Source organism: Oryctolagus cuniculus, chromosome 15 (assembly GCF_051225735.1).
Source record: "Oryctolagus cuniculus isolate XC-2025 breed Fujian yellow rabbit chromosome 15, ASM5122573v1, whole genome shotgun sequence".
Lineage (NCBI taxonomy): Eukaryota > Metazoa > Chordata > Mammalia > Lagomorpha > Leporidae > Oryctolagus > Oryctolagus cuniculus.
Window position 1 is genome coordinate 64,169,519 of NC_142881.1, and position 25,215 is coordinate 64,194,733.

Here is a 25,215-nt window from a genome sequence, read left to right on the forward strand (position 1 = left end):
GGAGAGAAACGGCATGCACCGGGAACATCTATGGGGAACATCTAAGAGGAACACCCGTGCAGCCCCCGAGAGAACCGGCCGGCGGTGTGCCGCTCCCCTGCGGAAGTGGGGAATGCGGCCAGGGGGAACTGCCCTTCCACGGAGGTGGAAGGGATAGTAGCCAACCCGGGAAGAACCAGCAGCAAACCCGGGGAGGGCCGAGCAGACAAAAGAACAGCGCAGGGTCCTGTGTCGTTCCTCCACGAAGAGGGGGAGCGACATAATGGTGCCGTGACTCGGATATGAAGCCTAGGCAGGGTTCTGTGTCGTTCCCCCATGAAGACGGGGAGCGACATAATGGTGCCGTGACTCGGATATGAAGCCTAGGCAGGGCTTAGTGTCGTTCCTCCACGAAGAGGGGGAGCGACATAATGGTGCCGTGACTCGGATAGGAAACCTAGGACGGATAGGAAACTTAGGAGGGAAGAAACGGGAAGAACTGGGAAATTACCGGAGAGAGAGATTAGCAAACAGCCTAGGGAAAAGCCGGACGAAAAAGGAGCCGGAAGAAGCTATTGAAAGCCTAGGCATAGACTCGGATACGGACTACGGGGGGAAGCTGGGAGAAATCTCTAAGGTCGAAAGCGAAAGTGAAAGCTAGAACAAACAGACTCGGACGCGGACTGTGGGGAGAGGCCAGGAGAAATGAGGGAGGAATATCGTTGGAGGAAAGCTTGGGGAAACATACCGGGTAGAGAAAAATGTTAGGGAAATTGAAGCCGCGGGGGGCAGGCCGAGGCGGATACGAAAGCCACTTTGGGATTCTCAAGTTAGCCCGGGAATAGGGGGCGAAAAGTTGAAACCAGAAGCTGAGACGTAAGCCAGATTGGGATCCGTCTGATTAGCCCGGGGAGCAAAGGACGGGAAGCCAAATCGTGGGGCGGAGACGTACGCTGGGTTGAATTCGCCAGGCTAGCCCGGGGAACTTAGATTGAATCCTAGTGGCGGAGACGCAAGCTACGCTGTGTTACTCGCGGAAGCCGCCGCGTGCAGAGAGAGCACGGGGCGTGAATAGATAGGGAACGCTGGCGTAGGCCGTGGTTCAGACGCGAAAGGGTTAAGCGTGGAGACCGCTTAACACAGGGGCCCAATCACTTGGGCTATCTTCTGCTGCTTTCCCAGGCCACAGCAGAGAGCTGGATTGGAAGAGGAGCAGCCGGAACTAGAACCGGTGCCCATATGGGATGTCGGCACCACAGGCAGAGGATTAACCTACTGTGCCACAGTGCCTGCCCTGACAACTAGGTTTTCATGTAGGCCTAAATTCTCATCAGTTATGGGAGGGTTTTAGCATGCTTTGTTGAAAACAATTCTGTGTGGCCGGCGCCACGGCTTACTAGGCTAATCCTCCGCCTTGCGGCACCAGCACACCGGGTTCTAGTCCCGGTCGGGGCACTGGATTCTGTCCCGGTTGCCCCTCTTCCAGGCCAGCTCTCTGCTATGGCCAGGGAGTGCAGTGGAGGATGGCCCAAGTGCTTAGGCCCTGCACCCCATGGGAGACCAGGAGAAGCACCTGGCTCCTGCCTTCGGATCAGCGTGGTGCGCCGGCCACGGTGGCCATTGGAGGGTGAACCAACGGCAAAGGAAGACCTTTCTCTTTGTTTCTCTCTCTCACTGTTCACTCTGCCTGTCAAAAAAAAAAAAAAAAAAAAAAAAAAAAAAAAAAAAAAAACAACAACAATAAAACAATTCTGTGTATTTATCTGGGTTCAGGAGGGATAAAGAATATGCCATGGATAAAGAAGGACAAGGGACAATCTCCTATCAAGTACTTTCTACACCTTATCTAAATTCTCACTGCAAAGAAAAAAAAAACACATCATTTTTAACCATTGTATGATTTGCCATAGAAAAATTTTATAGGGAAAAACTCATTTTGCTGAAGAAAACACATGTAATTCTAAGATTAAAAGTAACCTTTGATTTTGCTTATTAGAATAATAGTTAGAAACCTGATTTTGAAGAGGAAAGAAGGCCACAACCAGAGACAAATGAAGGACAGTGGGACCCCGGACACAACCTTGAACAGTGGCTACTTGCAACTATTCAGTGAAACTGCTGCCCATGGTTATCCTGCCTAGGGAGGGAAGATGTCCTAATCTCTGCTTTCTATAACTCCAGTCATAAATCTGTCTTATAAATCTGCCCTAACTATCTCTATTTATAAACATACTGAACCAAATCAGCACCGGAAGTGTGGTCTCAAGTCACGTGGACTAGTTCCCCATAAATGGTCCTAAGTCATGTAGGCTGCAATTGAAACCCACAAAAGCTGAGACAGTTAAGGAATGATGCTGATGAACCTATAAATATTGTAAGAAACCTGGATTTGATGCTCAGTCTCAGGAAATGATTCCCACTGAGCCCATGGTGTTAATAAACTGTTTCTAATCCTCCCTTCAGCCTCTGGTGCATGTTTGAACTAAGGAAATTTCCCCACTCCAGGTTACTGTAAAAATTTAAAAGTCCTATATTCATGTGATAACATTAAGTGCTTTATAAAACTAAAGAACGTTAACCTGGGGCCGGAGCTGTGGCATAGCAGGTAAAGCCGCCACCTGCAATGCTGGCATTCCGTATGGACATAGGTTTAAGTTCAGGCTGCCCCTCTTCCGATCCAGCTTCCTGCGATGGCCTGGGAAAGCAGTAGATGGCCCAAGTCCTTGGGCCCCTGCACCTGCATGGGATACCCAGAAGAAGCTCCTGGCTCCTGGCTTCAGTTGAGCATAGCTCGGCTGTTGCGGCCAATTGGGGGAGTAAACCATTGGATGGAAGACCCCTCTCTCTCTCTCCCTCTCCTTCTCTCTCTGTGTAACTCTTTCAAGTAAATAGATAAATCTTAAAAAAAAAAAGTTAACTAATATATATTACATGATACAAAGAGGGGAAATGGTTATGGTGGTAATATTTTGTTAAACAAAAAAGCCTATTTTAAAATCAGTCAAATAATTTAATTTAGACACCTGTTATATGCCAGGCATCATGCTAGGTACTACATAGGACACAAAGCAGTCTACCACTGACCTTTAGCTCCAGAGACTTTATAAACAAGCACAAGATAGCAGACAATAGAAAACATGCTCTATGCACATCAACGCTAAATATTTTTGGAATAATAGTACACCTGTGAACTGTATTATTGTATTCTGTTAATTAGCAGGGTAAAACATCTTAAGTAGGTAAGTATAAAAGAAATTCATAAAAATGTTTTAGGTTGAGCCATACTACAAATATTCGGTCACTTTTTACCTAGAAAAATTGCTAATTCACAAAATTTCCCCTGTGACAAAACTATAATGAAGGGCTAAAAGGAAACAGGATATGTGAGAATAAAGCCTAAACAATTATAGTAAACAATAAGGAACAAGGGTGGCCAATATCCTCATTTTCCCAGAAGACAGGGGTCTCCTGGATATGAGATTTTCAGGACTAACAGCAAGAAAGTTAGGATGAGCTGGTCACTTTGGGGAGAACAGCTATATCAGTTCACATTATCCTTTGGAATCAGAATCAGAATAACAGGTTGAGTCTGATCTAGAATTTCTTACATAAATACTTTTGAGTGAATATACTTACCTTATCCAATTTGCCAGCCTTCCCTTTGGGTGCAGTAACTAAAGGAACTCTTGTGATCTCTACAGGCCAAAGCCGGCAATCACCAATTCGTTTCTGGAAACTGCAAATCAAGAATCAGTTTATTGGTATCTTATGCAAAAACAGTGTCACATAATTTAGGTTAAAATATTTCTTTCTTTTATAAAGTAATGGAATAGTCATATTTATAAAATTTTATTGGGGCCGGCGCTGTGGTGTAGTGGGTAAAGCCGCTTCCTGCAGTACCAGCATCCCATATGGGCGCCAGTTCAAGTCCCAGCTGCTCCACTTCTGATCCAGCTCTCTGTTATGGCCTGGAAAAGCAGTGGAAGATGGCTAAAGTCCTTGGATCCCTGCAACAGTCTGGGAAGACCCAGAGGAAGCTCCTGGCTTGTGGCTTCAGATTGGCGCAGCTCCAGCTGCAGTGGCCAATTGGGGAGTGAACCAGCGGATGGATGATCTCTCTCTCTCTGTGTAACTCTTTCAGATAAATAAATAAATCTTTAAAAGAAATGTTATTAAACTAATATTTTTAAAATTTTCCCAAATCCATAAAGTTAAAAAATTCTATTGGATGGCTACCAAAGGCAAATTGCACACTTTTGAGAGAAAATAACAAAATGAAACAAAAAATTAAAAATATCCATAGTCATGGGGCCGGCGCTGTGGCGCAGCAGGTTAATGCCCTGGCCTGAAGCACCAGCATCCCATATGGCCGCCGGTTCTAGTCCCGGCTGCTCCACTTCTGATCCAGCTCTCTGCTATGGCTGGGGATAGCAATGGAAGATGGCCCAGGTCCTTGGGCCCCTGCACCAGTGTGGGAGATCTGGAAGAAGCTCCTGGCTCCTGGCTTCGGACCGGCGCAGTTCTGGCCATTGCGGCCAATTGGGAGACCTCTCTCTCTCTCTGCCTCTCCTCTCTCTGTGTAACTCTGACTCTCAAGTAAAAAACAAATAAATCCTTAAAAAAAAAAAAAAAAAAAAAAAAACCAACTCATAGCCTTTTTTTTTTTTAACAGGCAGAGTGGACAGTGAAAGAGAGAGAGACAGAGAGAAAGGTCTTCCTTTGCCATTGGTTCACCCTCCAATGGCCACCGCAGCCTGCGCGCTGCAGCCTGCGCACCGCGCTGATCCAATGGCAGGAGCCAGGTACTTCTCCTGGTCTCCCATGGGGTGCGGGGCCCAAGCACTTGGGCCATCCTCCACTGTACTCCCGGGCCATAGCAGAGAGCCGGCCTGGAAGAGGGGCAACCGGGACAAATCTGGTGCCCTGACGGGGACTAGAACCTGGTGTGCCGGCACTGCTAGGTGGAGGATTAGCCTTTTGAGCCACGGCGCCGGCTAAAACCATAGCCTTTAAACCATAAATTTCACTTCTAGTGATTTATTCTAAAAAAAAAAAATCATTAGATAAATTTTCAAATATTATATAATGTTGATTTCTAAAATGGGGCTTTTAGTTTCAGTTCTGACATAGGTTTCAAATAGTCTCTTTTACACTGATAACCAGAAAAAAGCTGGTCAAATTGAAAAATCATCAACTTTGCTTAGATTCATCAGAGAACTGAAGTCACAGGGCAAACTGCCACCCTGAAATTTGGAGAGAAAGGCAAAGATAGAGGACCACAGCAGAAATCAGCTTACTGATAATACAAGCCATGGAGGCCAATAAGTTTTTTCTAAAACTTAAAAGGAATTTTGACAAATTGCTGACCGTGGACTAGGTATCCAGGACTTTTTGTGGGGTTTAAATCCAAGAGTTTGAAAGAAAAGGGGGCCGGTGCTGTGGCGCAGCAGGTTAAAGCCCCAGCCTGAAGCTCCAGTTCTAGTCCTGGCTGCTCCTCTTCTGATCCAGCTCTCTGCTGTGGCCTGGGAAAGCAGCAGAAGATGGCCCAAGTGATTGGGCCCCTGCACCTGCATTGGAGACCTGGAAGAAGCACCTGGCTCCTGGCTTGGGATCGGTTCAGCTCTGGCCATTGCGGTCATTTGGGGAGTGAACCAGCAGAATGAAAGACCCCTCTGCTCTCTCTCTGCCTCTTCTCTCTCTGTGTAACTCTGAATTTCAAATACATAAAGTAATTCTTAAAAAAAAAAAAAAAAAGAAGAAGAAGGAAAGAAAGGAAAGGCCACCACAAAACACACCAAACACCGGAATTTAGGGAAAGGTTTATTGTCGGGCAGCGGAAACCCAACAGGCTGCCTCCCCGTGCAGGAGAGAACAGCAGCCTGCACTGAGAGAACAGGTCTCATACAGCTTTGCAGAGGTAAGGAAGTGGGAGCAGCAAATCCCACTGGGGTGGGGGTGGAGCTGATGCTTGTGATTGGGCCATCTGGTCACCTGACTTCTAGTAGTCCAGCTGGGCTTAGGAAGACTGTACCATTTTACTCAGAGAGCTCCCCCAGGTTCTCAAGGGGGAAAAAGGGAGAGAAATGCCCTCATGTTTCAGGCAGAGAGAGGGGAAAAGTAATCATCTCAAAATATACCCAGAATATTCCCCATAACAAAGGCCTGACCTTTAAATATTTGAGAGCCTTATTTGGTTTGGGTGGAAAAAGCAATTAAACAACTCCAGCTCTGCCTAGCTTTCCTGCCTAAATAAGGAGACAGAAAAGAAGACATGAAACACTTTTTTTTTTTTTAAGATTTATTTATTTGTTTGAGAGTCAGAGTTCCAGACAGAGAGAGGGAGCGATAGAGAGGTGTTCGATCCGCTAGTTCACTCCCAAAATGGCCACAACAGCCGGAAATGGACCAGTCCGAAGCCAGGAGACAGGAGCTTTCCTCCAGATCTCCCACATAAGTACAGGGGCCCAAGCACTTGGGCCATCTTCCATTGCTTTTCCAGGTCATAAGCAGAGAGCTGGTTCAGAAGATCAGCCAGGACACAAACTAGCATCCATATGGAATACCAGCGCCCACAAGGGATACTAGTATCCACATGGGATACCAGCACCACAGGTGGAGTCTTAACCTACTAAGCCACAGCACCGGCCCCTACAATGAAACATTTCTAAAAGTCAAAGCCCAGGAACTCAAACCCAAAACACGGAGACATAATCACAGGATTATAGGACACTTCCCCTACCCAACAATTTACCATTACAATACAAGGATATAATTTAGTAACAGTGGATTACAACTGATGGCCACAAAACATAGACTCTGTTTAAGGAGATCTCAAAGACAAAAGGGATGGTGGGGCAAAAGAAACAGAAGTCTCTGGAATTTATTACCACATCAAACATTAAATACAGCCCAGCTCCTAACCAGATTAACATAAAACCTCACATGTAAAACCCTAATTACCTCACTTCCTATTATCAAACAAAATGTCCAGCTTTCAATAAAAAGTTACAAACAACACTAAACAGTAAGGAGAAACAGTCTGAAGAGACAAAATTAGCATAAGATCTAGACTCAAACACGACACAAATTTTGAAATTATCAGATAGGGAATTTAAAATAACTATTATAAATAAGTTAAGCCCTTTAATGGAAAGAATAGACAACTAGCAAAAACAGATGGGTACTGTGAGTTAAAAGATGGAAAATCTAAGAAAGATTCAAAAGGGAATCCTAGAAATCAAAAACACGAATGAGGGGTGGGTGTTTAGCCTAGCAGTTAAGATGGTTAAATGTCCAGCACACATACCAGAGAGCCTCAGTTAGAGTCCTGGTTCCTGCTCCTGACTCCAACTTCCTGCCAGTGCAGACCCTGGAAGGCAGCAGATGATGACTCAAGTAACTGAGTCCCTGCCATGCATGTGGGAAACTTGGACCGAGTTCCTAACTTTCAGCTTTGGCTTAGCGCAGTCCTGCTCACTGCGGATTTGGGACGTGAACCAGCACACGGGCACTCTTTCCTTCTCCCCCTGCTCCCCCTGCTCCCCCTGCTCCTCCCCTCCCCTTCACTCCCCTCTTGCATGTCTCCCTCCTGCTCACACAAATAAGTAAACAAAAAATCTTAAAACCACCAATGAAACTGAAGATTTTATTTCATGGGGTTATGGAATAGGCTAGACATGTCTGAGGAAGCAATCAGTGGGCTTAAAGATATATTAATAGAAACTTCCCAAACTGAAATATAAAAGGAAAAAATGGAAAAAAATCATAACAGAATATGTAAGAACCATGAAACAATTACAAAAGATGACAGGCATAATAAGAATACTAGAAGCAGAAAGGAGGGAAAAAAGCAAGGAATGGAGCAGAAGAAAATAAGTAATAATGTCTGAGAATTTCCCCAAATTAATTACAGACACCAAACCACAGATTCAGGAATCTCGGAGAACACCAAACAGAATAAATATCAAAAAGCCTATACCTAGGCCTCTGATAGTCAAACTGCAGAATAGCAAAGACAAAGAAAATCTCAAAAGAAACCAGGGAGTAGGAAAAGCCTTATCTATAAAGGAACAATGATAAGAATTACATTGAAGTTCTTTTCTGAAACCATGTAGGTAAGAAGATAGTGAAGCAAAGTATTTATTTGAAGTTTTAAAAGAAAAAAATCCACCAACCTAGAATTCTGTATCTAAGGAAATTATCCTTCAAAAGTGAAAGAGAACAAAACCTTTGCCAGACAAATAAAAATGGAGAGAGTTTATGGCCAGTACACCTGTCTGGCAAAAAGTTCCTTACAGAGAAGGAAAAAATTATGGGTCAGAAATTCAGATCTATATAACTAAAGAAAGAGATCAGAAAATGTCATAAATTAAAACAAATTTTAAAATGTTTTTCATGGAGCCGTTGTTGTGGCATAGTAGGGTCACTTGCAGGGCCAGCATTCCATATGGGCGCCAGTTCAAGTCCCGGCTCCTCTTCTGATTCAGCTCCCTGCTGATGGCCTGGGAAAGCAGAGCAAGATGGCCCAAGTCCTTGGGCTCCCGCACCCCTATGGGAGACCTAGAAGAAGCTCGTGGCTCCTGGCTTTGGACCAGCCCAACTCTGGCAATTGCAGCCATTTGGGAAGTGAACCAGGAGATGAAAGACCCCCTCTCTGTGTCTCTAAGTCTGCCTCTCAAATAAAGAAATAAATCTTCTTAAAAAATGTATTCTTTATGATTTATTATTTATTTGAAAGAGAGTGAGAGAAAGGGAGACAGAAAGAAAAAGAGAGACACAGAGAGAGAGAGAGAGAGAGAAAGAGAGAGATCTCCCACCTGCTGGTTCACTCCTCAAGTGATTGCAAAGGCCAGGGCTAGGCCAGGCAGAAGCCAGGAGTTGGGAACTCCACCCAGGACTCCTACACGGATGGCAGGTGCCCAACACTTGGGCCATCATCTTCTCCTGTCTCAAGCACATTAGCAGGGCGCTGGATCAGAAGCCAGAACAGCTGGGATTCAAACCACCACTCTGATATGGGATGCTTGGGTCAGTAGTTTAACTTGCTGCATTACAACTGCAGCCCCTGTTTTATGCTTAACTGATCTAATAGATAACTATTTGTCCACAATACTAGCAAAATTTATCCTCACTAACATATTAGCAAGTAAAATCCACAACGTGGGGTTCATTTTATGGTGCAATGAGTTAATCAGCTGCTGGAAAACCGCAGATCCCATGTTGGAGTGTCTGAGATGGAGTCTTCTCCACTCTCAGTTCAGCTTCCTGCTAATGCACACCCTGGGATCAGCAGATATGAATGAAGTAGTTGGGTCCCTGACACCTATGTGGAAGATCTGAATAGAGCTCCTGGTTCTTAGATGTGGCCTGGCCAAGCCCCAGCTGTCGAAGGCATCTGGAGAGTGAACTAGCAGGTGGAAGATTCTCTCTCTCTCTCTCTCTCTATTGCTTTATCTTTCAAATAAATATAAAAAAGTTTTAAATTTAAATTTAAAAATCCAGCAATATATAAAAAGAATTATTCAAGAGATAGTAAGAATTCCTTAAAATATCTGCCTAATATTTTAAATAAATCTAAAACCTGGGGGGAAAAACCCAGTCAGTTTTTTTAAGTCAAAACTGTTCCTTCAGATTATACAATATCTGTGATCCTCTATCTCTCATTTCTCCCTAATCACCAAGTCACTGTGACAGAAAATAATAGTTACCTACATGACAACAAGTGTCTTGTTCTTTAGTAATTAAATCCTGGTCTGATCTGAGTGACAATGTGTCCAACTGAAACAGTTTATTTTCTAGCCTTTCTGGTATCTCTCTAGAGTCAATGAGATATAATAAAGGTTATAAGGTTATAGGAACATCCTATATGAGAGGCTAGGACAGCCAGCATGTGCCTGATTTTATCCATAACCACTCTCCTCTTTTTTTTTTTTTTTAAGATCTATTTATGTAACAGGCAGAGTTACAGAGACAGAGGTAAAGAGAAAGATCTTCCATCCAGTGGTTCACTCCCCAAATGGCCACAATGACTGGAGTTGGGCTGATCCGAAGCCAGGAACCTGGAGCTTCTTTCAGGTCTCCCATGTGGGTGCAGGGGCCCAAGGACTTGGGCCATTTTCTACTTCTTTCCCGGGCCATCAGCAAGGAGCTGGATCAGGGACTTGAACCAGTGCTCATTTTGGATGCCAGCACTGCAGAGGGCAGCTTTATCAGCTACACCACAGCACCAGCTTCAGCCACTCTCTTCTTTTAACTTCCTGCCAGGAATGTGAATACATAGGCTGGAATTCTAGCAGTCATATTGAGCCATGAAATACTCTGTGGATGGAAGGTGCATATTAAAGAAGGCAGACTTCAAAGAAAGATTGCCTCTGGATACCTGATGACACTGTAGAGACACCATACATACTAGCTCTGAACTACTTTTTTTTTTTTTTATAAAAAAGACAATTAAAAATACATCTTGGTTAAGCAACCATCAGTAGACACCTCTGTTATGAGAAGATGAACACAATGTATAAGGGATACAGATGAGGTGGAAAAGAGTCAAATTGCCCTAATTCAAATATAAATTTACCCACTTATGTTCTTCATTTGTTAGACATATTCCTTTCCTCTTACCTCACCACTGCAGGAGGATCAAGGTAGCAGCGACTTTCCAAGTCCCAAATAATTCTTTTCTTAATACACTCTGCTTGGTTCCTAAATTCCCTGTCCTGTAAAATAAGATGGAGATTTCTGTGGGTGCTTTGGTTTCACCCTGCCCAATCTTTGGGGCATTGTTTAAAGATTTATTTATTTATTTTATTAGAAGGAGTAGAAGAGAGAGAGACAAAGAGAGAGAGAGAGAGAGAGAGAGAGAGAGATCTTCTATCCACTGGCTCACTCCCTAAATGGCCAAAACAGCCAGATCTGAGACATCCCAAAACCAGGAGCCAGGAACTCCATCCTGTTCTCCCTTGTGGATGCAGAGGCCCAATACTTGGGCCATCTTCCACTGCTTTGCCAGGCACCTTAGCAGGGAGAAGCATTGGATGCTAAGGAGTTGGACTTGAAACAGCACTCTGATATGGGATGCCAGAGTCATAACTGGGAGCTTAATCTGCTGTGCCAAACACCAGTACTTAGGGTGTTCTTTTTATATATTTGGTCACAATACTATTATTATTACTATAAATATGACTACTATTGCAGTTATTAGTATTACCCTAAAATTTCAGGTACTTTATTAGTAAAGTACGTAAGTTACTTATGTAATCTTTAAATCAATCTGGTACTAAGTACCAAATATTCACTTGCATAACCTCAATCAGTGACTCTCAACCTTGGATGAATATGAAAATGATCTGGGAGCTCTGGGAGAAAAAAATCAACATCTGGGAATTAGCATTTTTTAAAAAGTAAAATTATATATACTTCTTCATTAAGGCTTTGCTATTTTTATTGTTTTAAAGATTACCATATAATTCATTTTTTAAAGATTTATTTAGTTTTTGAAATGTAGAGTTATAGAGAGGCAGAGGCAGAGAGACAGGTCTTCCATCCGCGGGTTCACTCCCTAGATGGCCGCAATGGCTGGAGCTGCACCAGTCCAAAGCCAGGAAGGAGCCAGATGCTTTCTCCAGGTCTTCCAAATGGGTGCAGGGGCCCAAGGACTTGGGCCATTTTCTACTGCTTTCCCAGGCCATAGCAGAGAGCAGATCAGAAGTGGAGCAGCTGGGACTTGAATTGGCGTCCATATGGGATGCTGGCACTACAGGCAGCAGCATTAACCACTATGCCACAGTGTCAGCCCCTACCAAGTGATTCTACGGTGCAATCACAATTGAGAGCTAATAACCAAAACTAAAGTATAAAATCTAAATATCTAAAATAAAATTTCTTCTATATATTAAAACATAAATCTAAAGTAAGTATGAATTTTCACTAATCATCATTATGAGAAAAGATAATGCTAAATGTTTTTCAAATACTATAGCATTATCTCTACTATTTTAAATATTTAGGTCAGATAATGAAAATAATTCCTCGATCCTGGCTTTATAAATTATTTTATTGGATGGTTCCCCTAGTGACTATTAGCTAGTCTAAGAAACATTTGCAACTTCATTTATATCATTTCCTGTGTCCTCAACAAACATGTCTTGTGATAAAATGAGTCTAAAAAAGAAGAAAGAAAAGATCAATTTCAAAAACTCTGATGTCTACCTTAGGAGACTGGATAATTAAAGTATGTCCATACAATGTCGTAACATACAGCAATTACATAAAGAAAGAAAAAGAATGGGAATCTTCTTTATGAAGTACCATGAAACAATCTCTAAGATACACTATAAAGTGAAATAAAGCAAGCTGCATAACAGTGTGTCTAAGTATAAACACCTTTCTTTTGGATAGGGAAAGAATACATGTTTGTGTGTGTGTGTTAAAAAAAAAAAAAAGCAAATTCCCTTGCTTCTGATATGATTAAGCACCTTATGTACCAAGAATTTTCAAAAAGCAAAATCCCTTTATACCCTGAGATAAAACAAAAATAGCAGTTCCTTCCTGATAAGTTCCTGTCCTGAAAATAACAAGACTTTGAATAGTACTTGTAAATCTGGACTCCCAGAAGAAAAACAATTTTATTCTTGACTTCTATGCTGCTCTCTGGAAATAGGGTCTTTTAAATCTGATAATTCTATTTTTAAAGATTTATTTATTTTTTGAAATGTATAAAGAGAGGCAGAGGCAGAGAGAGAGAGAGAGGTCTTCCATCCGCTCTTCACCCCAATAGGCTGCAACGGCCAGAGTTGTGTTGACCCGAAACCAGGAGCCAGCAGCTTCTTCTGGATCTCCCATATGGGTGCAGGGGCCCAAGGACTTGGGCCATTTTCTTTTCTTTTCTTTCCTTTCCTTTTTTTTTTTTTTTTTTTTTTTTTTTTTTTGACAGGGTGGACAGTGAGAGAGAGAGACAGAGAGAAAAGTATTCCTTTGCCATTGGTTCACCCTCCAATGGCCGCTGCAGCCAGCGCACCATGCTGATCCGAAGGCAGGAGCCAGGTGCTTCTCCTGGTCTCCCATGGGGTGCAGGGCCCAAGCACTTGGGCCATCCTCCACTGCACTCCCGGGCCACAGCAGAGAGCTGGCCTGGAAGAGGGGCACCTGGGACAGAATCCAGCGCCCCGACCGGGACTAGAACCCGGTGTTGCGGCGCCGTTAGGCAGAGGATTAGCCTATTGCGCCGTGGCGCTGGCCAGGGCCATTTTCTACTGCTTTCCCAGGCCAAGGCAGAGAGCTGGATTGGAAGTAGAGCAGCTGGGACTCAAACCCATATGGGATGCCAGCACTGCAGGAGGCGGCTTTTCCCACTGCACCACAACACCAGCCTCCATATATTTGTTTTTAAAAAAATTCTGGGCTGGCGCCATGGCTCACTAGGCTAATCCTCCGCCTTGCGGCGCTGGCACACCGGGTTCTAGACCCGGTCAGGGCGCCGGATTCTGTCCCAGGTGCCCCTCTTCCAGGCCAGCTCTCTGCTGTGGCCCGGCAAGGCAGTGGAGGATGGCCCAAGTGCTTGGGCCCTGCACCCCATGGGAGACCAGGAGAAGCACCTGGCTCCTGCCATCGGATCAGCGCGGTGCACCGGCCGCAGCGCGCCGGCCGCGGCGGCCATTGGAGGGTGAACCAACGGCAAAAAGGAAGACCTTTCTCTCTGTCTCTCTCTCTCTCACTGTCTACTCTGCCTGTCAAAAAAAAAAAAATTTTTTTTTTTAAGTATATAGAGCAGGCATTTAGTCTATCAGTTAAGATGTCTATGTACCACATTGGAGAACCCGGGTTCAATGTTTGGCTCCAGCTCCTCACTCCACCTTCCTGGTGATGCAGACCCTGGGAAGTATTGATCAAGTAATTGGGTTCCTGCCACCCACGTGAGCAATCTGAATTGCATTCTCGGTTTCCAGTTTTGGCCCTGTCCCAGCCTCGGGTGTTGTAGGCATTTGTGGTGGAAGCTCTGTCTTTGTCTCTCTGCTTCAAATAAGTAAGTAAGTAAATAAATAAATATTTTTATGTATCTGTATAGAAACTATAACAATGATGACTACTAGGGTAATTAAATGGGAATAAATTAGGAGAAAGTGACATTAAGTAGTAGGGAAACTTTCACTGCATCTATCTTAATTTTTTGCTTTGAACTGCGACTGTAGTATTACATAGTCAGAAATAAATTTAAAATCAGATAAAGAACAGATTTGATTTAAATTATTTTGTTTGCTGGATTTAAGAAACCAAGAGACATTTTTTATCAGAATTAGATGGATAAGTGTTTTATTCGGACATGTAATTGTTTCATTGTTTGATATGTATCTAAGTCACAGTGATTCACAAAATGTTTTATCATCTGTCAGTGCACTGAGTTTATCATCAAACCTTCATAATTCAAGTTCTCTCACCTCCGGGTGGTTGAGTTCTCCTTCTTCTTCCTCATAGGGACCACCAACGATGAATGCATCTGGAATGTTATTAGCTCCTGGAGCCAGAATATTGGCAATAGGCCATTTTTTGGGCCGGGGAACAGGTTCTCTTTCCCCTCCAAGCTTCAGAGTTCCATTCTTGAATAAAATGGGATAGTCTTTCTACATAAATAAATACCATATATCAGGAAAATTGTAAAGATTTTAAAATACACAAAAAAATTACTTAAGTGTCTTTTCAGTGGAATGCTAGGTATTATCAAACATATCCTCTCATGATTTATGTAATTCATAAATTACAGGGAACAGTGTCTTTTATTGTCTTTGTGCTATTTTACAGCACAGTAATCTATAAAAAATAAAAAATAATGCAAATTATTCTTGTCCACAGATAGTACAAATGTAATTTGTTTTAAATTGTTAGCAAATTAATTTCAGCTTCCTGATGCCTACGTTTAGGTGACTTTTTTAGATTCTCCCTTGACTTGGTTTTCACATTAGTACTGATGCCCTTACCAATTAGTGAAATAAATTCAATCAAATTTTTATGTTTATATAACAGGCACTATTATACTCATTTAAAAATTTTCCTTTAAAGAACCCTAAAACCTGAAAAGGAGCTAAAAATATAGACATTTTCATATCTCATAAGTTATCTAACAAACACTTGTAATGGGAAATTGATAAAAGATATAAATAGGAAATTTATAGAAAAGAAAATTAGAAAATCCAATATTTAAATAAAACATGTTACACTTCATTAATAATCAGTAAAAGGCACAATAAACAATGAGATACCATTTTAAATCACAAACTGGCAACGTCAGTTGGAAAATATCAAGTGTTGGTAATATTCTGAATGGAAAGAGTATTCTGATACATAACTATGGAAGTGTAAATTCATACAACTGTGGAAGTGATTTTGCATCTTCTTACAAAGTTCTAAATCTAAATACTACAAACTCAGCAATTCCAGTTCTTCAGGGTAAACTTAAAAACCTTTTGTCAAAGAGGGACGCTTCTGAAATATCAGAGAAAAGACCTGTGAAAATCCACTTCTAGGACAGAACCCAGAACACTTGCAAAAATCATCAAAATTAAGGATTTCAAGACCATTCAATAGGATAAAGACAGTCTTTTTCCCTCCACTTGCCCCCCACTTTTTTAAAATTTTTACACAAGTTGCTTTTGTGTTTCAACTTTGTTTATTGAGGAGTGAATGACAGACTACTGCCAGTCATGCCAATAACACTTCACATTCAAAGGCTGGAAGCCCCCACATTTTTTTTAAGATTTATTTATTTGGGAGCCGGTGCTGTGGCTCAGAGGGTTAACACCTTGGCCTGTAGCGCTGACATCCCATATGGGTGCTGGTTCTAGTCCTGGCTGCTCCACTTCCAATTCAGCTCTCTGCTATAGTCTGGGAAAGCAGCAGAAAATCGCCCAGGTCCTTGGGGCCCTGCACCTGTGTGGGAGACCCAGAAGAAGCTCCTGGCTCCTGGCTCCTGGCTCCTGGCTCCTGGCTTTGGATTGGCACAGTTCCAGCCACTGAGGCCATCTGGGGAGTTGTGGGGAGCAACTCGGACTAGGCTAAGTTACTGGAATTAAGACTTATTCTATGCATCTGCTCTCCCACAATATGGCGCTGGGAGAGAAGAAAACAGCTTCTACACAGCTGCCTCCAGTTCAACCAATAAACAGCAGGACCTGCTCCTGATTGGAGGAGAGCAGCGTACTCGGTGTGTGGGTAGCAGAGTTGGGATTGGTGGAAGAGGACTATAAAGGAGGAGAGAGACAACATGCACCAGGAACATCTATCTGAAGGAACACCTGTGCAGCCCCCGAGAGAGCCGGCCGGCGGTGTGCTGCTCCCCCGCGGAAGTAGGGAAAGTGGCAGGGGGAACCGCCCTTCCACGGAGGTGGAAGGGACGGTAGCCAACCCGGGAAGAACCAGCAGCAAACCCAGGGAGGGCCAAGCAGACGAAAGAACAGCGCAGGGTCCTGTGTTGTTCCTCCACGAAGAGGGGGAGCGACAGGGAGTGAACCAGTGGATGGAAGATCTCTCTCTCTCTCTCTCTCTCTCTCTCAGCCTCTCCTCTCTCAGTGTAACTCTGACAGACAGACAGTCCCCCCGTCCCAGACACACATCCCATCCTCTGGTTCACTCCCCAAATGGCTGCAACAGCTAGGTCTTGGCCAGGCTAAAGCCAGAAGCTTGGAACTCCATCCCTGTCTCCCACCTAGGTGGCAGGGGCCCAAGTACTTGGGCATCATCCACTGCCTTCCCAGGTTCAAGTGCTACAGATCCAACTTTATGCTAATATATACCCTGGGAGGAGTCTCAAGTACTTAGGCCCCTGCCTGAGAGAAATGAATTACTTTCTGGGCTCCTGGCTTTGACTTGGCCCAGACCTGGCTATTAAGGGCATTTAGGGAGTGAACAAAAAGATGCAAGATCTCTGTCTCTCTGACTTTCATATAAAATGAAAATAAATAAAAGAATTGAAATCAGGGTTACACAATTTCATTTTCCTGAAGTGGAGTAAAAAAAGAAATGAGGCTGCTTAAATGGAACTCAGACTAAAAGAAAAGTTAGTCTTTTTTACTGGAGGATCCTGAAATTAAAAAAAATAGAAATCTGGGGGCTGACATCCTGGTACAGTGCGTTAAGCTGCTGCCTGCAATGCCGGCATCCCATACAAGCACCAGTTGGAGTCCAGGTCCCTCCACTTCTGATGCACTCTCTGCTAATGCACCTGGGAAAGCAGAAGATGCCCCAACTACTTGGTCCCATGCCTCCCATGTGGGAAACCAGGATGGAATTCCTGGCTCCTCACTTCGACCTGGCCCAGTCCTGGCCATCGTGGCCATCTGGAGAGACAAGCAACAGACTGACAATCTCACTTTCTCTCTCTCTCCCTCTTTCTCTGTAATCCTGCCTTTCAAATATATCTTTAAAAAAATCCCAGAAATCTGGATTTATTAGGCAAAAAAGAAATGGATCCTTTTTTAAAAAAAATCATTCATTCATTCATTCATTTGAAAGGCAGAGAGATCGACCCCATTCCCTGGTTCATTTCCCAAATGCCCACAACAGGGCATTTAGGCCAGGCCAAAGCCAGGAGTCAGGAATCCCATCCAGGTCTCCCATGAGGGTGCGGGAACCCAAGCACTTGTGCTGTCATCCACTACCTCCTAGGTGCATTAGCAGGAAGTTGGATGGGAAGCTCAGAGTATCTAGGACTTGAGCCAAGCACTCCAATATAGGACACGGGCCTCCCAAGCAGAGACTTACCCCTCTGTACAATGCCAGCCCCAAAAACACACCTCAGAAGATCAGGCATTGTGGCACACTGAGTTAAATATCCCAGTATAGGTAATGGTTTGAGTTCCAGCTGTTCCACTTCCAATCTAGCTGTCTGCTAATAAGCTTGGGAAAGCAGCAGAAGATGGCCCAAGTCCTTGGGCCCCTGCACCCATGTGGGAGACCTGGAAGAAGCTCCTGGCTCCTGGCTTTGGATCGGCTTAACTTTGGCTGTTGCAACAGTTTGGGGAGTGAACCAGAGGACTGAAGACCTCTCTCGTTCTCTGTCTCTACCTTTCTCTTTAACTCTGTCTTTCAAATAAATAAAATAAATAAATTTTAAAAATACAATAAACAGTGCTCTCATTTAAAAAAAATGGAAATCTCTTATCCAATAATTCCCATATCTAGAAATTTGGCCTAAGAAAATTAAGAAAAAATTTCTATAATAAAGGACTATACAAAATTCACAACATATGCATAGAAATAATCAATGAAAAAATACCAAAAACTTGGCAGCTTTTAAATGTTATATATTTTCCACCATAAATATATATTAATATAACTTATATGTAAAATGTACCATGTATATAATGAGTATATTATACATATTACATATACTAGCAGAGCAATGCTTTGAGTGAAATCTTAGCAAGTGAGGAGGAGATGACCATATAAATGCAGACATGTTTGAATTCATCTAAGTATCTGGAAGTAAAACTTTACCTCTCCAAGCGATGGAACTTGTAGACCAACCATGTAGTTTTGCAGCGGCCCTAGAGGAATGAAGGACTCAGGCACAGAGTAGGCAGCCTCTAATGTGACCTTCAGTAGATTGCCCCCTAAAACTTGAGCTGTAGTCAGTAATGGCTCTGCCACAAATACTTTAACTGCAAGACTGCACTGCTGTAAAAGAACAAAATGATGCAGCATTTTCGTCAGATGCCCTCCCCTTTTCACATCATCTCACTTGTATCTCATGTCATTGTTCAAGACATACAATCCATACAGAGGATTGAAATAACTTTCTTCAGGTTCCATGAGTTGGAGTGAAAATCAAAACAAATTTTTTGTATCTCTCATTCTGTTATACTGAGGTAAAGTGTGTATACAAATATATATGGAAGAAGAATTGGAAGATTCTACACTGAAATATCAATAGGAGCTTCATATGAGTAAGTCAGAACAGGTGTTTCTATCGCTACTCCATATTTTATGATTACTTTTATAATTTAAATGTAGTACTTTGTCATAAGCAAATATTTTTTTCAAATATATCTATAACCTTCTATATAAAGACATATAAATGTGGGGCCAGCTCTATGGCCTAGCAGGTAAAATCATTGCCTGCAGTGCCAGTATTCCATACCGGCACCAGTTTGAGTCCCGGCTGCTCCTCTTCTGATCCAGCTCTCTGCTATGGCCTGGGAAAGCAGTAGAAGATGCCCCAAGTCCTTGAGCCCCTGAACCCCTGTGGGAGACCCAGAAGAAACTCCTGGCTCCTGGCTTTGGATCAGTGAAGCTCCAGCCATTGCGGCAATTGGGGAATGAACCAGTGGATGGAAGACCTCTCTCTCCCTCTCTGCCTTCCCTTCTTTCCTAACTCTTTCAAATAAATAAATTAATCTTTTTTTTTTTTTTATTTTTTTATTTTTTTATTTTTTTTGACAGGCAGAGTGGACAGTGAGAGAGAGAGAGAGACAGAGAGAAAGGTCTTCCTTTGCCGTTGGTTCACCCTCCAATGGCCGCCGCGGCCGGCGCGCTGCGGCCGGCGCACCGCGCTGATCCAATGGCAGGAGCCAGGAGCCAGGTGCTTATCCTGGTCTCCCATGGGGTGCAGGGCCCAAGCACCTTGGCCATCCTCCACTGCACTCCCTGGCCACAGCAGAGGGCTGGCCTGGAAGAGGGGCAACCGGGACAGAATCCGGCGCCCCGACCGGGACTAGAACCCGGTGTGCCGGCGCCGCAAGGCGGAGGATTAGCCTAGTGAGCCGCGGCGCCGGCAAATTAATCTTTTTTAAAAAGACATATAAATGTGTGTAAGTGTGTGTGTCCAATATTTTTACATGGGATGCAATACAAAGGAGGTTTTAAATCTGTATTGATTGCTAATTACATGCAATTACTATAGCTCTAGGCATATACAGATGAAGACCACATGGTCCCTTTCATCAGAAAATTCATGTTCTAGTTCCATGATTTATGACAAATACTGTAATAGAGAATTGCACAAAATGTTCTAGTTGAGGAGTACCAAGAAGGTAGTGAGTAATTAATTATTAGATTGTGGAAAGTAAGAGATAGTGACATCTGAGTTGACTTTTACAGATGAGTAGGAGTTAGCAAACTGGAGAAGCAGAAGGAGCAAAAACAAAATAACTCTGTATAAAAAGAGCAGTCTATGCAGAGGGGACTGAAAGTGTATGGCGGAGACAGTGCTGTGTTCCAGAGTGTTGAGCTGCAGCCTGCAATACCACCATCCCACAGCAGAGCATATTCCACTCCTGTATGCCCCACTTCTGATCCAGCTCCCTACTAATGCACCCTGGAAAGCAGCAGAATGTGGCCAAGTACTTGGGTCCCTGCCACCTATCTGGGAGACTCTGATGGAGTTCCAGGCTCCTGGCTACAGCCTAGATAAGCCCTGGCTGATGTGAGTATTTTGGGAGTGAACCAGCAGATGGAAGCAATCTCTCTCTCACTTTCTCTCTCTCTCTCTGGCACTCTGTCTTTCAAATGAATAAACAAAATATTTCAAAAAATAAATAGTATGGCATATTCAGTTCATGTGTGAGTAAGTAGTTCAGGAGTCTATAACACAAAATACAAGGAGGGGCTGCTTGCAGTACCAGCATTCCATATGGGCACCGGTTCGAGTCCTGGCTGCTCCACTTCTGATCCAGCTCTTGGCTATGGCGTGGGAAAGCAGCAGAAGATGGCCCAAGTGCTTGGGCTCCTGTACCCATGTGGGAGACCCGGAAGAAGCTCCTGGCTTCAGATCAGCTCAGCTAGGGCCATTGTAGCAAATTGGGGAGTGAACCAGCAGATGGAAAATCTCTCTCTCTCTCTCTCTCTCTCTGCCTCTCTCTCTCTCCTTGTGTAACTCTGACTTTCAAATAAATAAATAAATCTTTAGAAAAAAATACAAGGAGAGGAGTGCATGGAGATGAGGTTGAAGAAGTGGGAGATTCCCATGATAAAGAATGTTTACCTGCTAGTGAATCTGGTCCTTAACATGTAAGCAGTGGACAAATTCATGAACCGCACTGTACTAAGTAGATATAGGATGATACACATTTTTTCTTTAAAGATTTATTTATTTATTTGAAAGTCAGAGTTACACAGAGAAAGAGAGGAGAGGCAGAGAGAGAGAGAGAAACAGGTCCTCCATCCGATGGTTCACTCCCCAATTGGCTGCAATGACCGGAACTGCACCGATCCGAAGCCAGGAGCTCCTTCCGGGTCTTCCACGTGGGTACAGGAGCCCAAGGACTTGGGCCATGTTCCACTGCTATCCCCAGCCATAGCAGAGAACTGTATTGGAAGTGGAGCAGCCGGACTTGAACCAGCGCCCATATGGGATGCTAGAGCCTCAGGCCAGGGTGTTAACCCACTGCCACTTCGCCACAGCTGGCCCCAGGATGATTCACTTTTAAATCACTATGCAAGCAATGTGAAGACTCAACTGGAGGAAAACAATAACAGGTATAAGGTTACTCATAATGATCCAGATGAGAGGGCAAGCGCTGTGGCATAGCAGAATCTGCAACACCGGCATCCCATTGGGTGCTGGTTTGAGTCATGGCTGCTCCACTTCCAATCTAGCTCCCTGCTGATGCACCTGGGAAAGCAGCAGAAGACCCAAGTGCTTGGGCTCCTGAACCTGGGTGGGAGACCTGGATGAACTTCCCAGCTCCTGATTTCAGCTTGGCCCAGCTCCAACTGTTTGCAGCTATTTGAAGAGTGAACCACAAGATGGAAGATCTCTCTCTCCCTTTCCCTCTGTAATTCTACCTTTCAAATAAATAAAATAAATCTTTTTTAAAAAGCTAAGATAAAAAAGGTGAAGTAAGTTTGAGGCAAGATTCTGAGTTCAGTTTGGGAATCGTGAGTTTTAGGTACTTATGGGATATCATTACAGAGAAATCCAGTAGGTGGCTGTAAACTCTGACATTCTAGAATTCAGGAGCAGGCTATCATCCCCCTAAGTGTGTTAGATACTTTCATATACTATTTAATACAGGGCATAGCACAGAAGACATACACATGGCTCAGATTTCAATACATATACCCTTGGCCAAAGTAACCTATGCTTACTGTATGCCCATATGGCCCACACAATACCACCATTTTATCACATCAGGTTATAATCCATGATACGGATATTGTGGGCTCTATGAATGCGGGACTCTGCCTTACTTTATTTCCCAGAACCCAGCACTATATGTTCTGTGCAAAGATGCCCAAACAACAAGATTTAACGAAACTGAACCTTAATAGCAGACAGACTTGTTAGATTAAATAGTAGGTTGAGGGGCCGATGCTGCAGTATAGGAGGTAAAGCCTCTGCCTGCAGAGCTGGCAGCCCATGTGGATGTCAGTTCAAGTCCTGCCTGCTCCACTTCTGATCCAGCTCCCAGCTAATATGCCTGGAAAAGCAGTAGAAGATGGTCCAAGTACTTGGGTCCCTGCATCCACATGGGAGACCCTGATGAACCTCCTGGCCTGGCCAGCCCCAGCCTTTGTGGCCATTTGGGAAGCAGATAAAACATTCATTCTCTCTCCTCTCCTCTCCTCTCCTCTCCTCTCCTCTCCGCATTTCTGCCTTTAAAATAAATATTTTTAAAATATTTATTTATTTATTTGAAAGTCAGAGTTACACAGAGAGAAGAGAGGCAGAGAGAGAGAGAGAGAGAGGTCTTCCATCCAATGGTTCACTCCCCAGTTGGCCACGATGGCTGGAACTGCACCGATCCGAAGGCAGGAGCCAGGAGCTTCTTCCGGGTCTACCACGTGGCGCCCAAGGACTTGGGCCATCTTCTTTTTTTTTTTTTTTAACAGGCAGAGTGGACAGTGAGAGAGAGAGACAGAGAGAAAGGTCTTCCTTTTTGCCATTGGGTCACCCTCCAATGGACGCCGCGGCCGGCGCACTGCAGCCAGCGCACCGCACTGATCCGATGGCAGGAGCCAGGTACTTATAGGCCATCTTCTACTTCTATCCCAGGCCATAGCAGAGAGCTGGATAGGAAATGGAGCAGCTGGGACTAGAACCAGCACCCATATGGGATGTCTGCGCTTCAGGCCAGGGTGTTAATCCACTGCACCACAGCGCCAGCCCCTCAAATAAATATTTTTTTAAAATGGTAGCCTGAAATGGTCAGAGTTAAATCTTTGATTACCTTAACACCCGGTCGAAGATTTTCAAAGGGTGAGCCCGGTACAGGGTGCAATGGGACCTTCATTTCAAATGAACTTTCTCCTGCAAAGAGAAGAACAACTTGAGAAAAAGAAGGCAAACATAAATGTGCTCATTTTCTCCTCAAATCCTTCAAATTCATTGAGGCTGATTTTGCATTTCTCTGGAGCTAAATTTCATGATTTTTGCTGTTTCTGCTTTTGAGCAAATCACATATCTGACCTTCCAGTAAAGGAAGAAGGTCCACCACAGCCTGACCAAGAACCAAGGTCTTCTCATCTTTCTGTTTCTTTTCCTTTGGTAAAACTTCACTCATGGTTACTAGAAAAATAAAAAATAAAAAAAAAAAAAACATTTTTAACTCACCCATTAGAAAAGCAAAGGTGCAGCAAGCAAAACATTGTCAACGAAAGTTAAGAAAAATGAACTTTAAACCTGATGAGGCATTAACATAAGTGACTCCTGGTGGAAAGTACTAAACCATTCAGAGACTTTCAAACTTTTTGCCCACAAGTTATAAGAAGAAATGGACTGTAATATTATAATCATGCACATGCACATATATAAAAACAACTGATATATGTGGTTATATGACATATGGCATATGTTCTTTTTTTTCTTTTTTTAATTGTCATATGTTCTTTAAAAGACTTATTTTATTTGAAAGGCAGAGTTACAGAGAGGCAGAGGTAGACAGAGAGAGAGAGAGAGAGAGGGGTCTTCCATCTGCTGGTTCACTCCCCAGATGGCAGCAATGGCTGAAACTTTGCTGATCTGAAGCCAGGAGTCAGGAGGTTCCTCTGAGTCTCCCACGCAGGTGCAGGGGCCCAAGCACTTGGGCTATCTTCTACGGCTTTCCCAGACCATAGCAGAGAGCTGGATGAAGTGGAGCAGCCGGGACTCAAACGGGTGCCCAGATGGGATGCCGGCACTGCAGGTGGTGACTTTAACTGCTATGCCATAGCACCAGCTTCTCATATAATGTTAATCTTCACTAGCTTAAAGCCCTTAGGTATTTTATATTCTATTTGATATACAAAAAAATTATATACCGGTCATGATTCTCCTCAATCAATTTTAGGAATGACTAAAGAGTTACAATCTTTATTTTTTAAAATAAAGATTTATTTATCATTTATTTGAATGGCAGAGTAATAAATACAGAGGAAGAGACAGAGAGACAGAGAGACAGAGAAAGGAAGACATCTTCTATCTACTGGCTCATTCCACAATTCGCAGCAATGGCCAGGGCTGTGCTATGCCAAAGCCAGGAAGCTGGGGCTTCTTCTGGGTCTTCCACATAGGTGTAGAGACCCAAGCACTTGGGTCAACCTCTGCTGCTTTCCCAGGTGCATTAGAAAGGAGCTGGATTGGAAGTGGAACAGCTGGGACTTGAACCAACACCCATATGGGATGCTGGCATTGCAGGCAGTGGTTTAACCCACTACCCCATAATGATGGCCCCATGCCTAAACAGTCACAATCTTAAGTTTGAAGGACACTGTTCTGGATTTTTACATACTGCCTAGCAGACCTAGGAGTGCTCCCCAGACCACAAGGTTTTCCACTGCAGAATTACTGTTTGTGTTTAATACTCATTATGAAAAATTTAAATATACAAAAATAGTATAATGAATACATACAAAACCATCACCTAGATTCCACAGTTGTTATGATATTGTCATAATTTAAATGTGTAAAAACAGCATTAATTAATTCCTTAATTCATCTAATATCCAGTCAATATTTAACATTTCCCAATTATCCCCAATTCATTTGGTAGCTGGTTTGTTCAAACCTCCAATGGCCACCACGGCTGGCGCGATGCAGCCGGTGCACCGCGCTGATCCAAATCCAGGAGCCAGGTGCTTCTCCTGGTCTCCCATTGGGTGCAGGGCCCAAGCACTTGGGCCATCCTCCACGGCACTCCTGGGCCATAGCAGAGAGCTGGCCTGGAAGAGGGGCAACCAGGACAGAATCCGGTGCCCCAACCAGGACTAGAACCTGGTGTGCCGGCGCCACAGGCGGAGGATTAGCCTAGTGAGCCACGGCACTGGCTCCAC

At 43.7% G+C, this 25,215-nt stretch overlaps 1 protein-coding gene across 5 annotated transcripts in view; it reads right to left on the reverse strand.

Moving 5' to 3' along the window:
* The window catches only part of CFAP70 (cilia and flagella associated protein 70), a 91,300-nt gene that overhangs the window by 47,263 nt on the left and 18,822 nt on the right, over positions 1 to 25,215 (reverse strand). For 4 of the 5 annotated variants that reach the window (XM_008269962.5, XM_089313453.1, XM_089313452.1 and 1 more), the window contains exons 4-9: positions 23,375 to 23,473; positions 23,136 to 23,215; positions 18,463 to 18,642; positions 14,412 to 14,594; positions 10,600 to 10,694; positions 3,616 to 3,715 (exon numbers count right to left, since the gene is read on the reverse strand). In XM_008269962.5, the coding sequence (XP_008268184.4) occupies positions 3,616 to 3,715; positions 10,600 to 10,694; positions 14,412 to 14,594; positions 18,463 to 18,642; positions 23,136 to 23,215; positions 23,375 to 23,473 (737 nt within the window). The remainder of the gene's footprint in view (positions 1 to 3,615; positions 3,716 to 10,599; positions 10,695 to 14,411; positions 14,595 to 18,462; positions 18,643 to 23,135; positions 23,216 to 23,374; positions 23,474 to 25,215) is intronic. The other variant, XM_089313454.1, reaches the window with a different exon arrangement.